The sequence below is a fragment of the Myotis myotis genome, unplaced genomic scaffold (genome assembly GCF_014108235.1).
Source record: "Myotis myotis isolate mMyoMyo1 unplaced genomic scaffold, mMyoMyo1.p scaffold_m19_p_19, whole genome shotgun sequence".
Classification (NCBI taxonomy): domain Eukaryota; kingdom Metazoa; phylum Chordata; class Mammalia; order Chiroptera; family Vespertilionidae; genus Myotis; species Myotis myotis.
In genome coordinates this window covers 20,072,863-20,085,569 of record NW_023416323.1, presented here as the reverse complement: position 1 = coordinate 20,085,569, position 12,707 = coordinate 20,072,863, and the positions used below count along the sequence as shown (strand labels likewise).

Below are 12,707 nucleotides of genomic sequence, written 5' to 3'. Positions count from 1 at the left end.
AATAGCAGCCGCCTGCAACTCAACAGCAAAAACACAAGCAAACAAAACCCCCACAAATAACCTGATTTAAAGATGGGCAAAGGCCTTAAATAGTTCTCCAAAGAAGACATTCTAATGGCCAACAGGTATCCGAAAAGGTGGCAGATATTACTGATTATCATGGAAATGCAGATCAAAACCACAACGGGATATCACCTCATACCTGTTGGGATGGCTGTTATAAAAAAAAAAAAGAGATGGTAAGTGCTGGTGAGGATGTGGAGAAAGAGAGCCCCTATGCCCTTTTGGTGGGAATGTAAACTGGTGCAGCTACTGTGGGAAACAGCAAGGAGGTTCCTCAAAAAATTAAGAAGTAGAACTACCATATGGTCCTGCTGTCCCCCTTGTGGGTTTACATCCAAAACAATTGAAGGCAGGATCGCAGAGTTATCTGCGCTTCCCAATTCATGGCAGCATGACTCACAATAGCCAAGGTGTGAAAACCACCTAAATGTACACCCGTGGATAAACGAATACAGAAAATGTTGTATATACGCACAATGAAATATTATTCAGCCTTTAAAAAGAAGGAAATCCTACCATTTGACAATATGGATGAACCAAGCCAGTCACAGGAGGATAAACATTGTGTGATCCCTCGCATAGGAAGTATCTAAATTAGACCGATAGTAGCAGAGAATAGTGATGGCTGCCAGGGGCTGGGGGCGGGGCGTTGGGGAGATGTTCAGTGGATGTAAAGTTTCTGTTACGCAGGAGTAAATTCTAGCAACCTGCTGTGCCATGGTGTGCCTATAGTTGTATTGTACACCTAAAATTTTGTTAAGAAGGTAAATACCATGTTAGGTACCATCCACACGCAGAGTACAGCACACAAAGCAACAACAGGAAATGTTTGGAGAGGATGGGTACGTTTACCACCTTGATTGCGGTGCAGGTAACACAGGTATACGCGTATGTCCGAGCTCCTCAAATGGTGTGCATAAAATATGTGCAGGTTTTGTATACCAGTTGTACCTTCAATAAAAATTTTACAAAATAGAGGGGTCCACCCCCCATGCAGAAGCAGCGAGGCTGGGCCTAACCCTGACAAGTTCGGGGAGGCAGTTCTGGGTGGCACTTCCTGTCACAGCGGCCTGCCAACCAGCAGCTGGGACCCAGCTTGTCCCCAGGGGACATGCACTTCTCTGAACAATGTCGGGAAAGGAAACCAAGCTCAAAGGCTCTCAGGGGCTTTCTGGTCATTTTTGGCTGTGGGGGTGGAGGGGAGGGTGGTGGGCCTCCGCCTGGCTGTGGGAGGGAGGCTGGGTGAGGAGGGCCCGCTGTATAAAATGGTTCTAATAATGAGACCCCGCTACTCATCAATGGCCGCGTTATGCTAAGCTCTTTGTCACCCATTACCTTGAATTCTTTAGGTAGGCTTTTTTTTTTTTTTTTTTGACAGCTTTATTGAGATATAATTCACAGACCATACAATTCCGCCACCTAAAGGGTACAGTTCAATGGCTCTTAGTATATTCCCAGAGATGCTTAACTATCACTACAGCCAGTCTTTGAACACCTGCCTCACTCCAAAGAGAAAGCCTTGGTCATCTCCCTCCAGCGCCCCCTCCCCTCAGTCCTAGGCACCTGCTATTTTACTTTCTGTCTCTGTAGCTATTTTTAAACTCCTCGACTGAGGATAGGTTTATTGATTTTAGAGAGAGACTGAGAGAGAGAAAAAAACATGGATGTGAGAGAGAAACTTCGATTGGTTGCCTCCCGTATGTGCCCAGACCGGGGATTGAACCTGCAACCTTTCAGTGCACAGGATGACACTCCAACCAACTGAACCACCTGGCAAGGGCTCTGTCTCTATACATTTCCCTATTATGGAATCCCAAAGGAGGATTGGATGAGGAAATTGGGAGGTTCAGAGAGGGTAACTGACCCGCTCAAGGTCACACAGCTAAGGAAGTAAAAGGCCTTGGACTTGAACTCAGGTCTTCCTGTTCTCCAAGTCCATATCATCCCATTGCACCACAGAGCTTTTTCTTCCCAGTAACTATGTTAAAAATAGTCAGCCCTTATGGTTGAACTGGGAAGCCTGTTTTGCCTCCAATGTCTCATTTAATCCTTATAATCACCCTGGGAGGTAGGTAAAGTTTTTATACCCATTTTGCAGAGAGGCAAACTGAGGTGCCAAGGGGCTAATGGTCCAATGCATCATGGCTGCTAGCAAATGGAAGAGGGTTATGGGAAAAAACATGTATATGTATATATATATATGGACTTGTGAGGGACACAGAATATAAAGTTGAAACAATGCTGATTAAAAGACTATTTTCTCTTAGGTTATCCTCCCTTCCCCTTCTTCTTTCTTTTTATACGAAAAGGAAAAGAAAGTTCCCTCCGCCCTCTGAGGTCACTTCCTGACCCATTTGTGAATGTCTGTGGATTGGTTACAAATTCACTTCTCCCTGCCTGAATGCCTCCTATTAATGCTGGGGATGGCAGTGGGCCTGCATGTGCATGGGCTCTGGCACCAGACAGACCTGGGTGCAAATCCTGCTTCCACCACCCACCTACTTACTGTCATACCATAGCCAAGCCATGACAGGCTTTCTGCAGTATATGCCTGAATATACAGGGTGACTTCTCCCCCTACTCATCATGCTCTCAAAGGGAAGTGCCATTTTGTCTTCAAGGCCTTCCAGAACCGGGGCTGCTGTCTTAATTATTTTATTTTGAAGAGCCAAGTTGAAATTTGAGAAAAAAGGAGATGAGGAGCCCCAAACACTTGTTCATTGCACTGGATTCCATTAGTTGTTCACCTGAGGGTAAAAAATGAGGCAAAGAATAAAGCAATTAAAAATATGGAAAAAGCTGCTGTCTACCATGACCATTATCTTATATACAACAGACATTTTAACTCGAAAAGTACTGGAGGCTTGCAACCATAGATTAAAAGAGTGTTTTTCAATGGAAACATGTTGTACATGTTCTTTTCTTGCTTGCTCACAGGGGACCAGAGAAAACTCCTGCCAGAATTAGCATCTGTTTGGACAGAGGTGAGGAGCCACAGCTTCCTATAGCCTCTCCAAAAGTTCTGTTTGCACTCAGACTCATTTTCTCAGCAGATCTACCCTGTTTCTCTGTACATGCAGACTTTGCAACTACAAATTATGCATTAATACGGTTGTACTAATACATCATGTACATTATATAACATAACAAAATAGAATTGTTAAAAGGATGGGTGGAAATATAAGTTGAAGTCCTAAAAACAAACAAACAGAACCTCAGACAAAAAACAAGGTAAAGAAATACAATCCAGATTTGGCCATTATTCCTGGCAAATGGGCCCTGTGATTCCAAGTTGTCGATGTTATAACAAGCCTTTCAAAGATCTTTTTAAAAACAGAGCAGTCACCTGTGGTGTAGTCCTGGTATACCCGGAGACAGGACCAGTAAAAGAAATGAATCCATGGATTTGCTAAAGCCAGCAAATGAGTCCTGTGGCTTCAGATATAACATTCTCAGTCACAACAACATTCCTAGATTCAAAAGATATAACTCAAGCAACTTAGGAGTGAAACACGTGTCTGTCTTACAGCTCTATAGGTGACCCTAAAGCTGGCTCTAGTCACCACGAAGGCTTTTGTATCAGAGATACATATGAAACCTTGAGTAACATTGCTTCACAAAACCAGAGAATGAAAAAGCAATACATTTCTCCAAAAGATACATTACATCAGACACACAGAGTATGTGACTTGAAATAGGCTAGCTATGTGAGTCAACTACCATAACTAGGCATTTAACTAAGCCATCTATATGCTTGGAAGTTTATAAAGTGAGCCAAACAAAAACAAAAACAAAAAAAAACTCATTGGGAAAATGGGAGCTCCACCATGTGGTAATCTACATTCCTTAGCACAAACTTTTGGGGTCAGCACTATTTTGTTCCTGTCTGACAGATGGGGAAAATGAGTCTGAGGGTATTTAAGTGGCTTGTCCCGGGTAGTAAAAGGTGGTCAAACACGAGCGCAGCCTATTTCAAATTAGGGCCAGAAACAGCCAATTCTCGGTAATTATGAGGAGTCTATTAAATGTATGCAAAACACGTGTATGCAGTAGGCGCTCCATAAATGCTACTCGATGTGGAAATTTTCGCTCTACCTTACAAGAGACTTCGCTTCCACTCCTGCTGGCTCGGTGTCTTCCTCGGCTGGAGTGTCTTGCCAGGTCCGCCGCGGGAGTGCTCAGAGCCACGGACTGGGCTGGGCCGCCGCGGGCCGCGGGAGGGGCGGGCCGGGCGCGGGAGGGGGGGGGGGGCGGCGGGGGGCGGGCCGGCCCGGAGGAGTCACGTGGCGCGCGGCTGCGGCCAAAGCAGAAGTAGCAGCGCCCGCGTCGGAGGGCGTGAGCGGCAGGGAGTGCCCGGAGCGCGGCGGGCGGCTGCGCGCGGGACCCCGGAGCCGGGACCCGCGGCGGGGCGCGGCCAGGTGGGTGGCCAGCCCTGATGGGGGCGCGCGTGGGCGCCCGGTGATCTGAGCCTGGGGTCCGCTCCTGCAGGGCTGCGTCCAGGGGACCCTGCGCAGGGGCGCAGCGGCGCGGGCAGGGGTGGGAGCGGTGTCTGGGTCCCCACCCGCGGTGCCGGAGGTCCGGGCGGCGACGGCAGGGGTCCGGGCCCGGTCGCCGGACGCTTCTTCACGCGGGGCTGGTGCCACTGCGCCCCGGGACAGTCCCGGCTTTGAATGGGAACCGGAGGAAGCGGCGCGGCTTGCGGTCCCGGGCGGCCGAGCGCGCTGGCGTTGACATTAGGGGCTCCGGCGGCCGCAGGGTCCTGCGTGGGTCGGGCCGTGTTTCGGCCACTCCAGTGCCTGGGGCTCGGCGACTCCGCGCGGCCAGCCCGGCCGGCACTTCCCCGTATTGCACAGGTGGTTGAGGGAGGGAGGGAGGGAGGGAAGGGGGGTGGCGGCCCGATAGCGCGAAGGCGCAGCCCTTCCCCAGGAGAGACCAGGATCGCCTTGGGGGGCGGGGGGAATTCACGGTTCACTCTTGCACCCCACAATCGTATGCATCATTATGTGTGTACGTCTGTGCGTTTTCCTGGCTATGTTTTGGAATCCCAAAGAGGTCATTACTCCCATAGCGGAAGAACTTGGGGGAAAGATGGGTCCCGTTTGGATGGGGTGGGGGGTGGGGGAGAAGGTTGGCGTTTGGATTTCGGGGGGAGGCTGGGGAGGGACTTTTGGCACCCAGTTCTTGAATGAGGCTGAGAGAGTATGGTGGGGGTGAGGGGGCTGACGTGGCTCAAGGGAAACAGGTGGCCTCTTCAGTCAACTTAATTTGAATTTCAGTTCCAGCTGTGTGGCCCTGGGCAAGTTGAGTTTCTTGCCCTGGACTCGGGGCTACACCCCAGGGCTGTGTTGAGAAGTGGGGCTCAGCTGTTGAAAGCTTACCTGGCTAGTTCCTCACCCTCTGGTTAAGGTGTCTGCGTGGGGCTCAGGCCATCGACCTTAGCTGCAGTTCTTCAGGGAGGGCTTCCTAAGGTAGGGGTCTGTGCCAGCCCCAGGCACTTACCCTGTTACAAAGGCGTGTGCGCCACCTGTGTGTTGGCGCAGGGAGATAACCGCTGAGGCTTCATTGATGCTGAAATTCCACCCCCACACCTTGAGCATCTGAGGCTTCTCTGGAAGAGGCAGAGGGGGGGGTCCCCCATGCAGAGCCCCTTTGCTGGGTGGAGTCAGTGGAAAGTGGCCAGTGAGAAAACTTGAAAACAGTTCTTAGTTTAGAAAACAGTAAAACACAAAGAAGTAAAAGCCATCCACTATGTCACCACTTAAATTAATAAAATGTTGTCATCCTTTCTCCCCTCTTTAACTCCCCCCCATAGTAACTGCTCTCCCTGGACTTATAAGCAAACAACCTTTTAGAAATGTAGTTATCATATACTTACTGGTTTGCAACTCTTTTTCATCTCTCTCATGACCTTTCCCGATCAAACTGCTTATAAATCACTCTCATTCTCTCCAATAGTTATGGTGTGTTCTTTAAGGCGTGTGTTTCATTATTGATTGACAGGACTCTTACCTAAAGTCCCTTCCCTCCTCCCCCAAATTGATGGGCAGTTACGTTGTTTCCTGGGTTGTTTTTCTTTCTCTTTTTCTGTTACAAGTGATGCCTCCGTGAACATCCTTGTTCGTGTTTCTTTCTGCACATATATGATTATTGGATCAAAGCATATGCATATTTTACTAGGTGCTCACAGGTTGTCCTAAAATAATCAAGTTGAGCCAATCTGCCCCCCTACCTGCAGTGGCTGATACTGCCTGTGTCTCCAGTGACAACATAAGTCCTACACTTGATCTTAGCCAAAAGGCCAAGAAGCGATGACAACCCTGATGCTGCAGGGTGGGTGTGAGGGCAGCAACAATTTCCCCGAAGCGGTAGGAGGGATGGTAACCTCTCAGGGATGCAACTGCTGATTTTCAACAGAGAATTGTTTCCTGGGATTTTGTATAACATCCTGTACTGGCCTAACATGTGCAGAAGAGAAGAAAACTTCCCTGCTTCCTGGTGCTGGCTCCTTGAATCCCAGAAGTTTATTTTGAAGAGAAGGACATGAAAAGTAGAAATGGTGAAACCTCTTGTTGAACCTCAGCCATGTTTGTATTTATACCATAAGTCATTTTACAGAGTTACCCAGGGAAGATGAGAAACGGGAACAAAAAAGGGATTTCAAGGCTCTTTTCTTTTCTTTCTTTGTTTTTCTTTCTTTCTTTTTTGAAAGCAGAAGCAAAATGGAAGTTGCCTGTGATGGCTAGGTGCGCCTCCCCCGGGTCAAGGCCTTGGAGACCTCCTTGCCTTAGATGCTGACCGTCCAGCTCTGGAAGCCTGGGTCGGGAGCTGGCTGCATTTTGATGGTCGATTCCAAGGATCTTGTGGCCATGAGGATGTCCTTTCAGTTCTTGGCCAGAGGCAGCACAAAAGACTTGTTTATGGTGGAGCCAATCCACTGGGCTTTTTGAGCTGGAAGTAACCAGAATCCCGGGATGGTTAAACCCAAGGCCCTCCCAGAGTCAGAGTGGAGAGCCCCCAGTGCCTCCGGCTGGCAGGTTTAATCAGAGGTGGAGGTGTGACAGGGTGTGTGTTTCCCCTGGATGCCCTCCTGCACGTTGGACTTGAGACCTGGGAGTGGGGAACTCCAGCGTCAGCATGGTAAAGAGCTGCGGACCAGGTGCAAACCCCGGTTCTGCCACTTTCCAGCTCTGTGACCTTAGACAAGGCCTTTAACCTCCCCAGAGAGGGACAGGGGCTGCCACATTAGTTTCTGGCTGGCCAGATTCTGCCGTGGGATTCTGAATTGCAGAAGGCAGGTGCTGAAGGAGCAGAGGTGTGGGATCCAGACCAGGGTTCTAATCCTGGTGCATGACCTTGTCTGCATGACCTTGATCACATCACTTCACCCTTTAGGGCTTGTTTTCACTTCCTGTATTTTTCATTGAGCTAAATGAGAGGAACCAGGTATAGCAGGTGCTGGCACCTGGGAGGGCCAATGAACAGTTATTGGGTGAGGGTGGCCGTGGGCACCTTCTTTTCTCCCTTTGACCTGGATTAGAGGGTGAAGAGGCGGGAGGCTCACTTCAGGCAGAGTTCTTGGCACATCCTCTTAGTCCTGCTGCAGGGCCTTTGCTTAAGCCTGTTCCTCTGCCTAAAACACTGTTCCCTCCTGCTTCATTTTTTTTTTTTTAAATTAGATTCAGATGCCCTCTACCCCAAAGCTTTCTCTGAGCCCTCTAAGCTCCTGGCCTCACCCCAGTAACCTCTCTCCACTCCCCCCTCATTTGCTTACTAGTCTCCAGTTTAGTGCTTGGCAGTAGAGTTGACACTCAAGCTATTGCCTAACTGGCTGATTAATATTATCTGAGGCCCCTCAAAAAATACTATCTGAGGCCTTGCTAAATGCTGGGGCTGCGTATATATTGTAGCTTTCGTCCTTCCAGCACCCCTTCAGGGTGTCACTGTTATCTCCATTTTACAGATGAGGAAACTGAGGCCCTGAGTTTGAGCATCTTGGCAGGAGGCTCTGGGCAAGTCAGAGCCAGAGTAGAGGCCAAGATAGCCCTGGCTGACAACCTGCCTCTCTACAGAGTAACCACTGTGGGCTCCTAAAGGGATTTGGAGGGAGGGAAGGAGGTAAGGAAGGCACACAGAACAATTGATGGCAATAGATTCAGCAATAGCTAAATCCCAGGAACACTGACTTTGCATCCTTGTTTTAAGGGCCAAGACCAAGCATGTCAAACTCGCGGCTGGCGATCCGCATGTTTGACATGCTTGGCCAAGACATACTCTCTGGTTTAATCCTCACAAGAACCTTTAATCTAGTTTCCTCTTTACAAGTGTGGAAATGAGGCCCAGGGGCTTAAGTGACTTGGTGTAGGGCCAGCCTTAGTTCAAGTCCCCTCTGAGTGGCAGGCAGTGTGTCTTTGGACGTTTGGGGGGCAGAATTGGGCTTGAGGGTGCAGAGCAAGGGCTCAGGGAGGGACTGCAGGGTTGAGCAGAGGAGTGACATGATTTCACTCCTGTTCTGAAAGCATTCTTCTGGCTTTCAGAAGTTGTCTGTAGGAGGCAGGCAGAAGCAGGGAGACCAGTTAGTAGGTGCTTAGAATAATCCTATATAATAGAAGCCTAATATGCAAATCGATCAACCGGCAGAACGACTGGTTGCTATGATGCACACTGACCACCAGGGGGCAGATGCTCAATGCAGGAGCTGCCCCCAGCCCGCAGGCCCCAGGCCAGCAAAGGCAGGTGTGAGTGGGCCCCCCCCATCACCCTGACAGTCGCCCCACAGAGGGAGGTGACCAGTGGTGGCAGCGGGGGGCAGGGCGGCCAAGGCAGGTGCCAGTAGGGGGCCCCCGATTGCCCCGCCAGTGGCCCCACAGATCAGCCCTGATCGCCAGCCAGGCCTAGGGACCCTACCTGTGCACGAATTTCATGCACCAGGCCTCTAGTTTAAGTATAAGATCTTGGAAGAACCGGTGAAGGGGCGAGATGGGTTGGAGTCTGGATTTTTCTGTTAGATTGAGTGTGGTTGTGAGAGAGGCCAGACAAGGAAGGCCCTGAGATTTGGGGCCCTAGTGCCCCCCTGGTCACACAATTCACTGCCACTAGAATCTTCTCCTAAACATTGGCTGTGGGTGGGAATAGGTGGTGATCAAGGTCGCCTGCTAGATGCTGAGCTTTGCTGGTGACATCGCATTCCAAGCGTTTTAACTGTGCCATTTTAGAAAGGAGGCCTCTGAGGCTTGCAGGGTCACACAGCCTGCCCAGGGCCACACAGTCGGCAGGAACCTACACCGGCACTTGAACTTGAGGCTGCCGGCCCCGAGGTTTTCTTCCCTGTTGGCCCCATTTCCGTGCAGAGGTCTCCACGGACACATTTTTTTTTTTTTTTTTTTTTTAATAATTTTTATTTCTTAAAGTATTACAAAGAGTATTACATGTCTCCTTCCCCCACCCCCCCTTGACATTCCCCCAGCCCCTACCCCTCCCCCCGGTGTCTTGTGTCCATTGGTTAATCTTATATGCATGAATATAAGTCCTTCGGTTGATCTCTTAATCCCCCCCAAACCCTCCCCAGGCTTCCCACTGTAGTTTGACAGTCTGTTCAATGTTGCTCTGCCTCTGCATCTACCCCTGTTCATCAGTCTATACTGGTCCCCATTATCTGTCCCAACCTCACTGGAGCAGTCCCAACCTCACCGGGGCCGTCTCAGCCTCACTGGGCACGGACACATTCTTAAGTTTGTTTTCTTTCTTCTGTTTCCAACTTCATTTAGGAAATAAAGGGATGTTTAGGAATTTCTCGGCAGGATAGAAAAGGATGCTGGTGTTGGGGATGAGGGCTGGGAGCCAGCCTGGGCTGCTTTGACTATTCAAATATTCTACAGCATGAAAGTGTGTGGGGCGGGAGGGGCTCCCGGCCCGGCTGGGGCGATTTGGTTATTCAAAGCCTGGGTGACGGTTGGGCATTGAGGTCAGGGTGCCCTCCCACACCTCCACTTCCATTTAAACCTGTGTGTGTCCTGTGTGGGTCTGAGCGGCCAGCAATTCGCTGCCACGGGGATCTTCTCCTAAAACTCATGCTCATGAGACAGGAGTTGGCTCTGGAAGTCCAAGTCCTGCTAACTAAATCCCCCTCGGTTGACTAAAGCCAATTCACACTCCTCTGTCCTGCCCTCCAGCCTCGCTGTTCCTCACTCCTCCTCCTCCCTGAGTGGCCAACAATGACCACCATGGTCAACGTGGACGCCCTCCCGGAATATGAGAAGAGTCAGATCAAGAGAGCCCTGGAGCTGGGCACCGTGATGACCGTGTTCAGCTTCCGCAAATCCACCCCGGAGCGCAGGACCGTCCAGGTGATCATGGAGACGCGGCAGGTGGCCTGGAGTAAGACGGCCGACAAGATCGAGGGCTTCTGTGAGTACCTGCTGGGCAGGGCAGTGCGACCTGCCTTCCCTGTCGCCTGGCCTGGGCGGCTCCTCACCTTCCTGCCTTCACTTGTCACTGCAGTTGTTGTTTTGATACCTTCTTCTGTTCTAAAAGTGGAAGTGTGGCCACTGTGTCTGGGTCTCTGATGGGGTTTAGAGCAGGTGGGGGAAGTTCAGCCAGTTTCTTCTAAGGTCAACTTGGAAATGACACCCAGACGGCTCACCTGGGCGAGCAGGGGTGTGCTCAGTCAGACAGCATCAGGGCCATTGGGTTCCTGTCGATGGTTAAGTTCTCTGCCCTCTTAGGGTCTAACAGGCCAGAGTTTGTGGAAACTCATAGCTTGGTAGCCAGATACACGTCTGTTTCATGTCACTGCAAACCACAGAGGGAGAGGCGTTTACTTCAGCTCCTGTGGACAGAGCATGTTCTGCAGCTTTCAGATGAGATTCTGGTCCTGGTGGAGGTGTCTTCCCTTCCCCACCCCCTTTAGATTAGGCAATTGGCTCAGTTCCTAAAGTTTCTAAGACTATTTTTGTTTTTATTGTTTGTTTGTTTGTTTGTTTGTTTTTGAACAGAGTGAGGAGACTTAAGCAAGTTCCAGTTGCAGAGACTTGCTTTAATTTGCATTTTTTAATTGACTATTTAAAAAAACTGCTAACCCTCACCTGAGGATGTTTTTTCCATGGATCTTTAGAGACAGTTGGAAAGAGGAGCGGAGGAGAGAGAGAGCGAAATACTGATGTGAGAGCGACACGCTGATTGGTTGCCTCTGGCACACACCCTGACTGGGGCTGGGGTTGTAACCCATAACTCAGATACATGCCCTTGACCGGGAATCGAACCCACGGCCCTTTGGGGCATGGGCCGATACTCTGACCACTGAGCAACAGTGGCCGGAGCTTGACTACTTTTTAATTGAAAAATTGAAATGTACACTTGGGGGGAAAAACAAAAAAAATTCATAAATAAATGTCTCTGTTCCTCAGCCCTCATCCCATGCTTGACAGGCAAGCTCATTACCAAGTTTGTTTATCTCCCAGAAATACTCTATGCTTGTGAATGTGTGTCACGCTTTTTACACAAGTGGGTACCTACTGCATACACTTCTGCACCGTGGTTTCTTTTTTTTTTTTTAGATTTAATAATTATTTTGGAGGTGGTTTGTTATCAGCACATTGATCTGCCTTCTTTCAGGGCCCCATAGCATTCCGGCTGCAGGTAGCAGTGTAACTCCTAGAGAGGGACATAGACTGTTCCTGGTCTTTTGCTATATTTGCATCCTTCCTTTTCCCTTTTCTATTCCTCATCCTCTTCCCTTGCCCCTTCCCTTTCTTCTTTTAATTTTATGATTCATATACCATACAATTCACATACCGTACAATTCATTCATTTAAAATTAACAACTCGGTGGTTTTTAGTATATTCACAGATATGTGCAACCACCACTATAATCAATTTTAGAACATTTCCATCACCTCAGAAAGACTCCCCGAACCCATTAGGCATCACCCTCTATCCTATCCTCTCCCTGCTCTAAGCAACCACTCATCTACTTTCTGCCTCTCTCGATTTCCCTGACCTGGACATTTCCTTTCACTAGAATCGTGGCCTTTTGTGTCTGGCTCCTTCCACTCAGCATCATGTTTTCAAGGTTGGTCCCCCTTGTGGCATCTGTCAGCTCCTCTTTCCTTTTTATGGCTGAATAATATCCCATCGCATGGATTCCCCACAATTTGTGTATCCACTCATTCACTGAGTTGTTTCCGCTGTTTGGCGATTAGGGACAGTGCTGCCGTGAGCGCTGATGTGCCCGTGTGTGTGTGTGGACGTATGCTTTCATTTCGCTTGGGCGTGTGCCTAGGAGTGTTGTCTGTTGTTGTTGTCTGTTGTTGTCTGTTGTTCCTTTTAGGAACTGCCAGACTGTTTTCCAAGGGGCTGCACCGTTTGACATCCCCACCCGCCGTGCATGAGGGTTACCTGTGCATTATATTTTCTATACATGTATGGGGATATCCAAGGACAACTTCCTGTAAGCGTGATTTCTGAGTTAAGGAGTATTTTAACTCGGGAGTTTGACAGCACCCACAGCAGCCCATGCGGGTGTGAGCGGACCTGTTCCCCACGCCTTCCTCCACACCGTGATGCGGGTCTGAACTGGGCCAGTCGCAGGTAGACTCAGGGAGCGTGGTGTCATTCCTCATTTGATTTCTCTTCTCGCGAGTGAGATT

The 12,707-nt window shown here is 49.5% G+C and overlaps 1 protein-coding gene and 1 long non-coding RNA gene across 4 annotated transcripts in view; one reads left to right on the top strand and one right to left on the bottom strand.

Annotated features, from left to right (window-relative positions):
• Positions 1-1,411: 1,411 nt before the first annotated feature.
• Positions 1,412-4,261, bottom strand: LOC118674831. 2 transcript variants are annotated; one of them, XR_004973711.1, is made up of 3 exons: positions 4,159-4,261; positions 3,410-3,533; positions 1,412-2,810 (listed from the first exon to the last, which is right to left on the bottom strand). It is a non-coding gene; the product is annotated as an uncharacterized LOC118674831 (long non-coding RNA). The 2 variants fall into 2 exon arrangements; XR_004973712.1 differs by having other exon boundaries at positions 3,410-3,498; positions 4,159-4,256.
• Positions 4,262-4,349: 88 nt separating this feature from the next.
• Positions 4,350-12,707, top strand: part of PLCG2 (phospholipase C gamma 2) — a 141,082-nt gene continuing 132,724 nt past the window's right edge. For both annotated transcript variants that reach the window (XM_036345678.1, XM_036345677.1), the window contains exons 1-2: positions 4,350-4,481; positions 10,233-10,467. In XM_036345678.1, the coding sequence (XP_036201571.1) occupies positions 10,275-10,467 (193 nt within the window). In that variant the 5' untranslated portion in view covers positions 4,350-4,481; positions 10,233-10,274. The remainder of the gene's footprint in view (positions 4,482-10,232; positions 10,468-12,707) is intronic.